We start from the raw sequence: 15,827 nt of genomic DNA, 5'->3' as shown, positions 1-15,827 counted from the left end.
CATAGGGATAGTGATCCGGCAACAACGGGTTAGTTCACTTCTTACAAGCTTAATATTTTAGAAGGTGGAACACCTGGATGCTTCATACTTTGTAAAATTGAGAATGGAAATGGGGAATGTGTCAAAGCTACAACAATCCTACCATAGAGCAGACAACAGCCGAAGGCCACAAATGGGTCTTCAATGTAGTATATACATGTAGATACCTTATATTATAAAGTTTCTGTCTGTCACATGTCCATTGACCTCGACCTCATTTCATGGATCAGTGAACAAGGTTTAGTTTCGGTGGTCAAGTCTTAGATGCTATAAGCAATAGGTCTAGTATATTTGTTGTATGTAAGGATTGTAAGGTGTACATTTCCATCTGGCAGGTGTCATCTGACCTTGACTTCATTTTCATGGTTCAGTGGTCAAAGTTACGTTTTTTTGGTTTTGGTCTTTATTTCTAATACTATATGCAAAAGGTCAACTATTTTTGTTGTATGGAAGGAATTTAAGCTGTCTATGTCTGTCTGGCAGGTATCATCTGACCTTGACTTCATTTTGGTGGTTTATTGGTCAATGTTAAGTTTTCATGGTTAAGTTTGTTTCTGCAATACTATAAGCAGTTTGTCAACTATATTTGATGCATAGATTGATTCAATGATTATAAGGTGTACATGTTTGCCTGGGATTGTTAATCTGACCATGACCTCATTTTTATGGTTCATTGGTCAAGGTTAAGTTTGTTTCTGCAATACTATAAGCAGTATGTAAACTATATTTAATGCAGATTGATTCAATGATTATAAGGTGTAAAATTGAGAATGGAAATGGGGAATGTGTCAAAGAGACAACAACCCGACCAAATAAAAAACAACAGCAGAGGGTCACCAACAGGTCTTCAATGTAGCGAGAAATTCCCGCACCCGGAGGCGTCCCTCAGCTGGCCCCTAAACAAATATATACTAGTCCAGTGATAATGAACGCCATACTAATTTCCAAATTGTACACAAGAAACTAAAATTAAAATAATACAAGACTAACAAAGGCCAGAGGCTCCTGACTTGGGACAGGCGCAAAAATGCGGCGGGGTTAAACATGTTTGTGAGATCTCAACCCTCCCCCTATACCTCTAACCAATGTAGTAAAGTAAACGCATAACAATACGCACATTAAAATTCAGTTCAAGAGAAATCCGAGTCTGATGTCAGAAGATGTAACCAAAGAAAATAAACAAAATGACAATAATACATAAATAACAACAGACTACTAGCAGTTAACTGACATGCCAGCTCCAGACTTCAATTAAACTGACTGAAAGATTATGATTTCATCATATGAACATCAGGCACAATCCTACCCGTTAGGTGTACATGTTTGCCTGGGATTGTTAATCTGACCATGATCTCATTTTCATGGTTCATTGGTCAACGTTAAGCTTTCATGGTTAAGTGCTACAAGCAATATATTTAGTGTATTGAATGATTGTAAGGTGTACATGTATTTCTTGTTTGGTTTATATGACCTTGACCTAACTTCTTGGATCATGTTAAGTTATGTGATACTGTGGATTCATTATTATTCGTCGGATACCAATATTTGTAATTTTCGTGGATACAGGTGAAACACGAATTAAAATGTTTAATGAATTACACTTTTCTATAGGCTTTGTGTGGAGATATTGGCAAAACCACGAAATTAAATACCCACGAAAATTGAAATCCACGAAACTAAGTGAATCCACAGTAGTTGTTGTAAAGCTTTATATTTAGGACTATTAACATAGTATTAATGGTTAGTAAAGAAGGCGAGACATTTCAGCATGGGCACTCTTATGGTAGGGCCTAGAGCAAAAGGTAAATAGAATGATTGTAAGGGGTATATTTCTGTCTTGCAGTGTCATGTGACCTTGACCTCATTGTTCATTGATCAATGTTTAGTTTTTGAGGTTTTAGGCAATTTCTCAGGTATTCAAGCAACAGCTCATATATTTGGTATATGGAATGATTGTATGGTGTCCGGCAGGGCTCAACTGACCTTGGCCTCATTATCAATATTTAGTTGAGATAAGAACCTTTCCTCCGATACTATAAGCAATGGGTTAATTATGTTTGATGTATGGAATGATTGTAACACATACATATAAAGTAGAAGATGTGGTATGATTGCAAATGAGACTACCCTCCACAAGAGACCATATGATGTAGACAATAGGACTAAACAATAGTCAAAATACATACAGCATAGAAAGCCCCAAAATGACAAATGTAAAACCCAATCAAACAAGAAAACCAACGGCCTGATTAATAAACAAAACAATAGTCCTCCCTAATCTTGGACGGTGATTTAATAGTAAAATATAAGCAGTTATAACAAGAATGTGTGCCTAGTACACGGATACCCCATCCACACTATCATTTTCTATTTTGAGTGGACCTTGAAAATGGGGTAAAAACTCTAAATTTGGCATTAAAATTAGAAAGATCATATAGGGAACATGTTTACTAAGTTTCAAGTTGATCCGACTTCATCAAAAACTACCTTTATCAAAAGCTTTAACCTGAAGCGGGACAGATGAATTAACGGAGGGACATACCGGAAAACATAATGCCCAGAAATGGGACACAAAAAGAGGCAAAAGGTACAAAAGGAACACTCAAACTCCAATTATCTGAAAAAGGAAACATGGCGGAGGAATTTAATTACATAAAGTAGATAAAACAAAGCTTTTATTTATCTAATAAATTACAACTACCGGTACATATAATCTCATCACCATTTTGTACTGGTAATTACAATGTCAACAATGTGGCAGAACTCAGATCAAGTTATTCAAACTAATAATTTTATTATTATTTGCAGTCCTCTTTCTGAACTAATTTAATTAATTACAGTTTACTATGACATTCCCCTTGATTTAAAGTTGGATGCATCTGCTTTTAAATTTACATGATTAATTTGGGATAATTGGCTTTAAAATAACTACAAATGACATTACATGCACTTAAACAAGAGAACTTTTGTCTGGTTACATAGTGAGGCCAGTACAAAGTTCCATATATATATTTTTTGATCAATTAAAAGTCATATTTTGCACCAAATATTAAAAAAAAAAGGTAACAACTACTAAAGGAAAGCGTTACACCTATGTTAACAACAAAAATATTGCAAACTAAACAAATAAAATACTTTGGATATTTTTTATGTACGACATCATCACAAACTACATTTAATTAGTAAATCAAAGTTAATGAATATCATATAAACGCTTTAATATTGAAATACCATTTGGTTTTGACAGCGTTAAGGTTTTGACTCTGCTAGTGATTGAAACACTCAAACAAATAGAATAGAATTTGTGGAGCTTCCTCTTTAGCAGATAAAATGTTTAGTATTAAAAATTCTAAATTGGTGCATTACCATGTAACTATCAATTTGATTTCAAGTTTTAAACAATAAAACTTGGACAAACTAATATTCAATTCACATAAAAAGTTACAATGTCAAAGAAAGAAAAATAACCAACCAAACTTGCACATTCATGAATGTAATCTAACATGTTTATCTGGTGAAATTCTTGTGTACTGTATACATTTCAATAAAATATATGATAAGGGTGTGAATACATAAACACATGGCTATATAAATAAATGTTCAAATAGCAACCAAAATTCAACCAGCCAGGTTAATTCACCACTGAACTGTTTCTTCTAAAATAAAACCAGCCATGAAGCAGGTTTTGAGTTGATGAGTGAGGCACTGAGAAGCTGGTTTTCATTTATTTGGCCTTAAGGTAGATTCATGGTATACCGCCATCTTGGATTGAACAATCACAGTAAAAAATCGGTCTAGTTATTTGCCTAAATCTGCAAATTTGAAGACAGATTTGCAATTTAATGGTTAGACTGTTTAATAATATAAAGAAAACTTGGCAATTTATTGTATAATCCAAAATATTTAAACAAATATAATTTTTCTTGTTTTTAGAATCATTTTTTTCATACGAGCCATTTAAGGGAAGATAACTCTTTTAGTAAAAAATTTATACTGGACAGATAGGGAATTTTTTTCTTTTTACTTGTAGCAAGAAAACAAGTTCGGTGACACCATTTTTTCTTTTTATTTTCTTAAAACATATTACAAAACCTATCTTTTCACAATTTTTTTCAAAATTCTATCTCATAGATTTTTTTTATGCACACAAATGTGTTTTCCCATGAACAATCTAACCAAATTTAGGCAATTTTTAACGACTCATAGCTTGAAAAATAGCACGGTGACCCCTCCTTTTTATTATATATTTGAAAAGAGCATATTAAAATCTTCATTCTGGCTAAGTATAAGAAAATTCTGTCTCAAAAAATATTTACTTATGATCTACCTTAAAACAATAAGAATAAAATAAATGGCAACACAGTTAACATCTTTGGGATGCTTCCTCCCACCATCAAAACTTGCCATCCCTTCTAAAACAAAATACTGCAGATTGTAGAAGAATTGTATTTTTCATTATTTAATTTTGTGGCTTTGTCAAATCCTGCATGCAAGTCTATTTAATGGTGTATTTCATTGAACATTCAAATCATTGGTTCACCTTAACCCACAAAATAGTTATTCCATGAATAATAATTATATATAGTAATGCAATAGTTACAACAATAACTTCATAACTGTGTTGTATAAATAAGATATGCTTATTTTGTTGTAAATGTGGCTTCATTGTTGTATAAAAATTAATAAATTATTTGATGAAAATGAACAATTAGTAAATATATTTTGAAAGCTATGTGCATAAACAAATAGATCTGACAGCTACATTACATATTCAAGACAACTGTTTTAGAAATAATAGGATGCAATAAGCTGCATCATTTTATAAAAAAGCTCAAAATTTGACTGTATGTGTTATTTCAATGATTTACAAAGTTTAGCTAAATGTAACCAGCCCTTTTTGCATTCATATTTGAAAAAAACTTTTGATGATTACAAAACAAAATCATAACAATACAATTGACTTGACCTATAGTCTTTCTTGCAGGCCTGATGTTTTTCAGGTAAATATATAGTGTTTTAGTGTTTTTTTCCTAAAATCATGAAAAATATTATTTTTTATATTATAAACTCATTTGTTCCTCAGTTATTGAATTATTATCAACATAGTCAAAAATGTGTATTTTTGATTTAAAATTTTTAATTCAGAATATTCGTATTTGATAATACACAATAAATGTCCTTGGTTGATTAACAAAGATACATTAAATGCTAACCAATAAAACACTTGGAAGATGATTAAAGGTTCCACATTTATAAGATGATAATAGTTTTACATTTTTATCGTACTGATACAACATTCACAAGAATTGATCACACCACTCTTTTAAGCATTGAAAGCAGTCATTCTGTTGTTTTGAAGTGGCTCCAGTCAAATCTTTCAACCAATCTTTAAACATATCTTCATCTTTTTTCAGCACTAAAAACTGTCCTAAGACAACATAGGCCTGAAAAAAAGATATACACAAAGCATTAAGAAAAAACGTTTGTTTAGGGAGGGTTTCCTAATTTCTAAAAAAATTATCGGTAGGTAGAAATTTTTATATATGGAAGTTTTTAACGACCTTGACTGGCTATACAGCCCTCGCACGGTCGGTTTTAGAATTTTTTATCTTATTTTACTCATTTATATAATCAAGTACAAGTGTATCGGGTCAACCTGCAATTTTGTCATGATTCACTATAAACCAATGAAAACTTTAGACTAGGTTTTTAAATTTTGCATTACATCATTACTATGAAAATCATCACTTCAATCTTTTAACAGACAGATCTATGTATCAATATGTATATTTAGGCAACTTTCACAAGCATAAGACAAACGCGAATATAATTTGTTGCTAAAAGTTAACTCTTGGATCTTTCCTGAGAAAAATGTACCTAACTACATCAAGTAAATTTGAAAATCGTGAAATTAAACCAGAAAGGGCTAAATGCAAAATAAAGCATTTGTGAAAATAAGTTGGTTTACAGTATAGTAAAGATAGTTATCGTTCTTGTTTTAAAGTTCTTGTAAAAAACAAAAATGGTAGTTGACAACGGTTGGACAGACAGACAACGGTATACCATAAAACGTCACGTAAACAGGTGTTTAAAAACTCTTTGTTTCAACACCTGCCCAACTGTAATTTTGTCAGCATCTTCTTGTATATTTTTGTGTTATTTATCAAAAGTGATAAAACTTACACAATCAAAACCTGCTTCTGTCAGTCTACCACCATAAACTGGTCCAATCCCTGCGAGCTCTGTTACAGGTTTGTCACCCATTGGCTCCATTACAAAATTTCTGTGTTTTTGAGAAGTTGAAGACATTTTACTACAAAGATAAGAAATTTTCATATAACTAGTTAAACATACTGGTTGATTCTGTGAATGATCAAGTGGTCTCAGGGACAGGACCTAACATTTCAACAGACTTTCCATTTGAAAATGTTTCTTCAAATAGTTGGTACATGTATAAAATAAATGAATCTGGAATCAAAATATTCTTGAAATATATATCTCATTTGATGAATTGAAAATAATTTCTATTGCATATAAACCTTTCTCTTTTTACTAGTTTATAATCTGTCCAGTGATTGATGGACAGGCAATCATTATAAAACAAGGTAAATTTCATACATGTGTAACTTTACAGTTCAATATGAAATATTAAAGGTTGACCATGTTGACCACAGAAGCAAAGTTTGAACTAAAAACCAAAAATTTACCAGACATATTTTTCGTGAGACCAGGACTCATAGACTCACCTTAGTGGGAACCTGACTGAAATCATCTATTGCAGTAAAATTGTCAAAATACTCATGCATCCTACAAATGTACCATGCCCAATGAATACAGAATCATTGTGGGGCTAAATCCTAATGGACATCATTTCATATAGATAAGATATATGGAACAGACACCATGCATGGCAGTCTTCACACTGAACTGCTAAATCTACAGGCTCCCAGCACAATTTTAGAAAATTTTTAGTTAGATTCTGTTGGCCTGTAGGTCTGATTTTTACAGGCCCGAGAGCAATTTTACCAGCCTGAGCTGCCTGGGCTGCCACTCCGCGTGAAGACTAGCATGGATACACATTAATGACAGCTAAAGAATAAGACAATTATGACTCTCACAAGTTACTTTTAATACATATATATTAACTTTCACTTTCTATTTATAATGATAGTGTCACCATAACAACAATATATATGTACTTTCACTTTCTATTTATAATGATAGTGTCACAATAACAACAATATATGTACTTTACTGTCTACTTTTGATAGAATAAACCATAGAATAGTGGTATCATGTTCACCATAAGTGTGGGAGATCGTTGGTTATATTAAAGAATTGCTATATTTTGGTTCCTACATTTTATTGTTTCATTGTTTCAGATCAAAGGGACCAAGCTGATAAAAATAATTATCTTTTGTGTTTTCATTTAAAATCTTCAATGTTTTCATCGTACCAAGCTATAAATACATTCAGTATTTGCAACAAAGCAATTTAAAAAACCCAATCATGATTTTCCAATTATTCAACTGGAATTTGAATTAAAATTGGGCGCGAACGTGTAGAGTGCGAACGGACCTTGGGTGCGAACGTGCGAGGTGCCAACGTGTAGGGTGCGAAAGTGTATTGGGCGCGAACAGACCTGATACCGTTGGTTTGAAACCCAGCCGGGTCAAACCAAAGACTAAAAATCACCAAATAGCAAATAAATGATGAACAAATTGCAATCAAATCAATAACTAGATTAATATTGTATTTTCTATTCACATTAATCATTAACATATGGATAAAACACGTCACATGGATTTTATAATTAACAAATCCAGAACTTTAAATCAAACAACTTATACCTGACACAACTAATAAGTTACTGGTAATGTGGAATTTGATGGGTGAAGCTCAATGAAGCTCTGATGTTTGCCCAACAAATTAGGGAAAACGAAAGTGGACTATAAACCTTGTGGCGGAATGCATTTATTGTCATTTTATTTGCAGTTGTCATTACTTTAATCGCCTGATTGATGCTTCCTTCATATATAAGATTATGAACGTACTCACTTGTGTTGGGATTTTTCCGATTTAAAGATAAATAATGTACTGTTTCGTCGAGTTTCGTTTTCAGGAAATTGGCGCTTTCACAAGTAGTCAATGTATAAAAGCAGCTTGAATCAGTTTCAATTTTTCAGCTATACTTAAACATTAAAAAGATTCTGACTTTTTCTTTTGATCTAGATCTGTCCTCCTCACATAGGAGAACCGTAAAATAAATATTTTTTTAAAGCATTTAACATGTTCTAGGTAATTTGAATATTTGTACTTTCTTGTTTTAAGGTTGCAATAATTGACCTTTCGGTAGGGGGTCAAGTGTTTTGTCTGAGTCCGGAATTTTTTTTTGCGCCACTAATATTAACATATTTTTTTTAGCTTTTAGACACTAACAATCAAAATCTAACACTGTCACCGTACACCACAGAGAAAATATGAATTTAGAGCATCTGCTTGATCACAATATTTTTTTTCATCAAATTGGGACTGAGACTACTATATATAACAATAGTAGTCTCATCTTGGGGATAGAATATTTCTAAGGAAAAAACCAACATTAAAATGTTAAATGGTTCTGCTCCCTTAAATAATTTTTTTAAAAAGGGATTAAGTGAAATTAATAACCTGTTTCCACTGAAGCTAAATAAGGAAAAACATATGCTAAACATTGAGATTATAAAAATATAGATTCTAATTATTCCTGATATAATTTTTAAGATGGAAAGTGAAAAAAAATAGTTTGTGTCCATGGAAAATCAACCAGGGAAAAAAAAAAAATTTTAATTTTGTATTATAATATTATTTCCTCGTTCCTGTTTGATATTGTGAAAATTTTGCTACAATTCAAGCCATTCTTTTAAGGGGGGTCCCAGAGAAAAAAAAAGGGGGGGTGGGGGGGGGTAGGCACTTGTCTTAGAAAATAAAATTAGGTATATAGGATTTATTTTTTCTGAGACAAGACTTAGTGCCTGTATGCGTGTTTGTTTGTGGAAAGGGGGGGGGGGCAAATATATGTCCCATTTTAATGCATAGATCATATAAAACTAGATGTGTCAAAGCGACACGAATGGCCCTGTCTCAAAAAGTTGAAAAATCTGCAATTTCAATAACACATGTGGACACAAACATGATGGTAGTCTCTCATATATAAAAAAATCAGATCAAAATCTGGAGGTGTATAGAAAAAAAGTCTGTATAACTATGATTTTCAAAGTTGTAAACCCTTAATTTTGACAAAATTAGAGGAGCGGAACGAAACTTAAACTTAATCTGTAACTCATCATGGTTAGCTCACATATCAAAAATCATCCCAATATCTGAAAACCTTTAGAATAAAAGTCAGACTGTGATTTTTAACAATTTATCAAAGTCCAAATGCAGTAATTACAGCAAAAATTAGCTTTGTTGCTTTTTTTTTTCTCACATCAGGAATTAATATGGAAAAGTATTCTTGTACCTACAAAACCACAAATTATCAATAAATTCTCTTAAATTCTTAGTACAAAACATTTTCCTCAAAAGTTGTGTATATCAGATATATTTTGATTGTTTGTATGCAAATCTGGTTGTTGGTTTACAATTTTGAACGCTTTAACATTTTGTCATGAGGGGCCATTTGTTTTCCTCAGAGTTCAGTATTCTCATGACATTACTTTTTGTTTGCTATGTGGTATTGTTTTTGCTCTTTATTGAAGGCAACACAGTGACCTTCAGATGCTAACATCTACTGTATTTCGACTATGATGGATAGCTGTTTCTCTGGCAATCATACCACATCTATTTTTTATCACATCTTTTTTCATTAAAAATGCACAAAAGACTATATCATTATTATTTTTTTTTTGGGGTGAGTTTAATATGTACCCAAGAACCAGAAAAAATATTTAAAAGGTTAACAGGAATTTGCAAAATATTGGACTGTGCAATAGACCATCTTAATCAACAACACCTAACTTCTCTGAAATGGTTGAGATAGCCTGACATTTTTGCATGTACAAAATGTGATGGGTTTGAACCAATTTTTCTTATATACTGGTTTTAACTTATCAAGACCATGTGTTCTAAAAGTAAAATACACAACAAACAAGAATATGTGTCTATAGGACACTTTGCTATGCAGTGGCAGATCCATAACTTTTCACAATTGGGGGCTGAATGACTGCCTGAGAGGGGGCTTGCTCCGGTCATGCTGCAATGATTCCCTATATAATCAACCATTTTTTCCACAGAAAAAAGGGGGCAGGACACCCCCCCCCCCCCCTCTTAATCCACCTCTGCCATGATCCCACCATCACAAGTTCACTGGTACATGATATCCAGGTATATATATTCTATGTCTATTGGTGATATTAAGAAAATACCATAATAGGTCAAACATTTAGAACAAATGGACAAACAGTGTGTGGATTAATCAAAGTGCTTGTAAGCAATGAAAGGTAAAGATTGCTTTAGTTCAGTGGGAGGTTAAATTAAACATTTCATTGTGTAAAGCATTAGATGTAGTTGATTCAACTACAATTACGGACAAAGAAAGATAACTCCAAACCAAAGATTACTTTAACAATGATATCATTGATATTTTTAGAACAGATATTAGGTTAATGCTTATTGCAAAAGTTGTAATTTTCTTCACTTAGTAACTTGAATATCTTAGCAAATATTTCATTCATAAATTTCTGGATAGGATGTTAAGAATGTTATTGATCAATTCACTATATTTTGTTCATCTCAGAAGTAGTTTTAAACCATGAAAGATTTAGGTATCAATTCAGTAGAATCAGTACCGTAGGGACTGATTTCATTTCATGCAATCTTAACCCAAAATTGAGGTTTGTTTTGGCAAAGTGATAATAAATAAAAATATGACTGTATGGAAGATAAAATTTATTAGTTCTAGAGACTTTCGTCATATGTTAACATTATGTATGTGTATCACAGCATTTAGACACCTTTCTATAAATACTATATCTAAATCATTGTAGCAATAGCTCGTATGGTCCACATTTTAATATAAACAGTACCTAATTTTTTTATCACATAAAAGGTATCATTAAAATTTTACATTATTAATGAACTTATAACAGGCAGTAAAGGCCAGACAAACCCTGCCAAACAGACAAGCAATTAATCCATAATAACTGAAAAATATTGTGTGTAAAAACTTTACAGTTTTCTTTAGCAGTCACTGAACGCTGAAGACAAAGTTTATACAATATTATATGCCAGATGGAAACATTCATCCATAAAGATGTATACTTTGTTAACAGCTTTAAAGCAATATATCTGTCAAGCATAAAAAAAAAAGAAGTTTTGAACTAAGTTAATATACGTTTATCTTGAACTATTGTTACAAGAAAAAAAAAGTTTTTTAAAGAAAAAAAAAGATATGTGATAAATTCTGCTTCATTCATTGCATATGAGACAATGCATATTTATATAGGACCATAAGAGTTATTCTACAGAACTAATAATAACAAAGTCTTCCTCTATCTCAATCTGTGAGGTGATAATATATTTTTGAATTTACAAATCAACTTCTTTATAATTACAGAGATATAATAAAATGTAAGTGTTTATGAGAAAATGTGGTTTGAGTGCCCATGAGACAAGTTTCCTGACCTAGCCTAAGTGCTTATCCTAACAAGTTTTACTGACTCTGTGGGACCAAACAAAACAGGAAGAAGCATAGACATATATAAAGATTACAAAAAAAAATGTAAATGGAAGTACACTTGATTTCAAAATTCAAATTAAATGCACTCTGGATAGTATTATCAAAATTTACAACAAAACCTTCAGTAAGCAGTTTCATAAATACAAAGGGAAGTAATCAAAATGTATGATCACAAATACAAAGGGAAGTAATCAAAATGTATGATTGCAAAAACTGAGTACGACATCTGTTCACCAGACAGCAAAGGACATGGATAAAAGCAAATATAGGTCACCATACATCCTTCAAGCAATGCTTTTTTTCCAGATTCTTTAGAAACAGAATGAAATTAATCTATGTTACTTTGAAGCCAATAGAAAATTTATAAAGTTGATTGACAAACAAGAGGCTCTCAAGAGCCTGAATCGCTCACCTGAATTTTTTTGGTTTAATCTCTCATCAATGATTATTTGGCTTTTCAATTTATTTAAATGTTCTTTGAATCGTCCTATTTTCTTCAAAAGCAAAAAAAAATCATTTTCTCCTATGTTCTATTTTAGCCATAGGAGCTATGTTTCTTGACATACAAGGAAATGAAATATAAAATTTATACTAGATACTCTGAAACTCTGAAACTCATTTAGCCTAAGTTTGGCTGAAATTGATACAGCAGTTTCATAAGAGAAGATTTTTTAAAGTAAGTCAACATGATGAACAAATTGTGAAAAAAGTCTTTAAAGGGCAATAACTCCTAAAGAGGTCAATTGACAATTTTGGTCAAATTGACTTATTTGTAGATCTTACTTTGCTGATCATATTTGCTGTTTACAGTTTATCTTTATCTATAATAATATTCAAGATAATGACCAAAAACTGCAAAATTTCCTTAAAATTACCAATTAAGTGGCAGCAACCCAACAATTGGATGTTTGATTCATCTGAAAATTTCAGGGCTGATAGATATTGACCTAATGAACATTTTTAGCCTGTCAGATTTGCTCTTAATGCTTTCGTTTTTGAGATATAAGCCAAAAACTGCATTTGACCCCTATGTTCTATTTTAAGTAACGGCGGCCATGTTTTTTGACGGATCAAAAATTAAAGCACACACTTTGTGCAGGATAATCTAAGGAACAACCATGCTAAGTTTTAACCAAATCCATTCAGTAGTTTCAGAGGAGAAGATTTTTTAAAGTTGGCAAATATGATGAACAAATTGTGAAAAATTGTCATTAAAGGACAATAACCCCTTAAGGGGTCAATTGACAATTTTGGTCATATTAACTTATTTGTAGATCTTACTTTGCTGTTTACAGTTTATCTTTATCTATAATAATATTCAAGATAATGACCAAAAACTGCAAAATTTCCTTAAAATTACCAATTAAGTGGCAGCAACCCAACAATTGGATGTTTGTTTCATCTGAAAATTTCAAGGCTGATAAATATTGACCTAATGAACATTTTTACTCCATGTCAGATTTGCTCTTAATGCTTTCGTTTTTGAGATATAAGCCAAAAACTGCATTTGACCCCTATGTTCTATTTTAAGTAACGGCGGCCATGTTTTTTGACGGATCAAAAATCAAAGCACACACTTTGTGCAGGATAATCTAAGGAACAACCATGCTAAGTTTTAACCAAATCCATTCAGTAGTTTCAGAGGAGAAGATTTTTTAAAGTTAGCAAATATGATGAACAAATTGTGAAAAATTGTCATTAAAGGACAATAACCCCTTAAGGGGTCAATTGACAATTTTGGTCATATTAACTTATTTGTAGATCTTACTTTGCTGATCTTTTTTGCTGTTTACAGTTTATCTTTATCTATAATAATATTCAAGATAATGACCAAAAACTGCAAAATTTCCTTAAAATTATCAATTAAGTGGCAGCAACCCAACAATGGTTTGTTTGATTCATCTGAAAATTTCAGGGCTGATAGATCTTGACCTAATGAACATTTTTATCCCATGTCAGATTTGCTCTAAATGCTTTCGTTTTTGAGATATAAGCCAAAAACTGCATTTGACCCCTATGTTCTATTTTAAGTAACGGCGGCCATCTTTTTTGACGGATCAAAAATCGAAGCGCACATTTTGTGCAGGATATACTAAGGAACAATCATGTTAAGTTTCATTCAAATCCATTCAGTAGTTTCAGAGGAGAAGATGTTTGAAAAATTGTTAACGACGACAGACGACGACGACGACGGACGCCAAGTGATGAGAAAAGCTCACATGGCCTTTTAGGCCAGGTGAGCTAAAAACATGCAAGTGATTTGAACAGTAATGTTCCTCAATATTGGTATGAAAATTTGTCCACTGAAAAATTGCGTAGTTTAATAGCATCAGATCTTTTTTTCTTGTCTTCCAGGTAAAGAATGCAAATAAGACAAGATTAAAGAAGTTCTAAAAGCCATTATAATAATCTTTACTTGATATGTAAATATTTATTGCACTCTCCTGATTTTGTTTTTTTTAGGAATGTTTAGAGGAATTTTTAACAAAATTAATTAAATGATATGATATATGAATTGAAAAGGGCCAATAAAATCTATATAAATAATTTTACATGAAGTTTTGTAAGAAAGACATCAAAAGTTATTGGAACAGAACAACACCAAGATGTATCTAAAATTTACAATGGTTATCTACTACAAATGTATTAACAAAAAGTTATATAACAAAAACAAAGGGAGGTCATCCCATAAAACATTTAAAAAGCGAATTGATTTGCGTTTAACTATAACAAATACAATATTTACAATATACAAGTACAAATTACATGTAAAGCGCTCCTATAACAAGAAAGACAATCAATTCTATAACATAGATTATAGGTTAGTCTTGATTATACTTACAAACCAAATAACATAAGCTCTATATACACAATTTGATCAACTAAATGATCAACTAAGGAATAAAGTAACTGGTATATCCTACATGACTCAACAAACAGATCTCTAAACTTAATGTTGCTTAAAAAAATACAAACTATTATTGAGACAAATAATGAATATGTTGCATTTGAGATCACAATGGGAAAAGTTCACATATAAATATTTTTTTTATATAAGAATGTCTCTTTATTATTGCCAAAATAATTCTAAGAGATTCACTTTGAACTAACCTCCATCAGCGTGAAGAAGAAAAACGTGTGCAGGATTTCAGTCTGGAGACAGTATGTAAAGGTTAAAAATAACAACTAATAATTCAGCACCTAATATAAACATTCATCATTCATTGAGCACCTATAAAAAGATCTTGCAAGACAGAACTAGTCAACTAAGGCAGAACTAGTCAGCTGAGGCAGAACTAGTCAGCTAAGACAGAACTAGTTATCTAAGGCAGAACTACACAGTTAAACTGGACCTTCTAAAGATAATATATCGGGTTGCCATTTATAATCATGCTGCTTATTTTAAAACTCAATATCATATCTTAACATTGAATATTATAAGGAAAATGAAAAATAATTTTACAGGAAAGTCTTTTGATTAGAACTTCACATTTCCTTTTTAAAACCGGTATATTTTAATGCATCAGAATTAAAGAACCAAATAGAGATTTTTATAAGGGAGATAACTTATTAAAAAAATTGTTCAAAGTAGATATTTTTGTGATTTCTAGAATCTAGAAATTAGGAACGTTTATCTTAATTCTTCTATTTCTTTTTTGATACTGTCCTAAAAAATATGACATAAATTTCTTTTATTAATTTCTTATGTGAAAATAGAATTACTAACCACACTTTTAATAAAAATATGAATTATGAAGTCATCCAAGATCACTCATTGTATGTACATAGGCATTCAGTTAAAATTAAGAATATTTAATTAAGGAATGACTGTAATATTTTTTCTGTCTATGAAGAAATAACATAAACAAGAGGCTCTCAAGAGCCTGAATCGCTCACCTTAATTTTTTTGGTTAAATCTCTCATTAATGATTATTTTTGCTTTTCAATTTATTTAAATGTTCTTTGAATCGTCCTATTTTCTTCAAAAGCAAAAAAAAAAAATCATTTTCTCCTATGTTCTATTTTAGCCATAGGAGCTATGTATCTGACATACAAGGAAATGAAATAT

The 15,827-nt window shown here is 31.4% G+C and overlaps 1 protein-coding gene across 1 annotated transcript; it reads right to left on the bottom strand.

The window, feature by feature from the left end:
• Positions 1 to 2,696: 2,696 nt before the first annotated feature.
• LOC139515673 (barrier-to-autointegration factor-like) lies at positions 2,697 to 8,214 on the bottom strand. Its single transcript, XM_071305315.1, has 4 exons — positions 8,098 to 8,214; positions 6,223 to 6,352; positions 4,367 to 5,483; positions 2,697 to 3,772 (listed from the first exon to the last, which is right to left on the bottom strand). The coding sequence occupies exons 2-3, from the start codon at positions 6,346 to 6,348 to the stop codon at positions 5,337 to 5,339; spliced, it is 273 nt and encodes a 90-aa protein (XP_071161416.1). The 5' UTR covers positions 6,349 to 6,352; positions 8,098 to 8,214; the 3' UTR covers positions 2,697 to 3,772; positions 4,367 to 5,336.
• Between the last annotated feature and the right edge of the window lie 7,613 nt (positions 8,215 to 15,827).

The sequence above is a fragment of the Mytilus edulis genome, chromosome 3 (genome assembly GCF_963676685.1).
Source record: "Mytilus edulis chromosome 3, xbMytEdul2.2, whole genome shotgun sequence".
NCBI lineage: Eukaryota > Metazoa > Mollusca > Bivalvia > Mytilida > Mytilidae > Mytilus > Mytilus edulis.
The sequence above is the reverse complement of the archived record's forward strand: the minus strand, read 5'-3'. Positions and strand labels throughout refer to the sequence as shown.

Excerpts from the sequence above, each read along its gene's own strand:
- LOC139515673 (XM_071305315.1), bottom strand. The coding sequence starts at position 6,348 with ATGTCTTCAACTTCTCAAAAACACAGAAATTTTGTAATGGAGCCAATG. Across the intron at positions 5,484-6,222 it reads CAGAAGCAGGTTTTGATTGT|GCCTATGTTGTCTTAGGACA; the intron begins GTAAGTTTTATC and ends TCTTTTTTTCAG.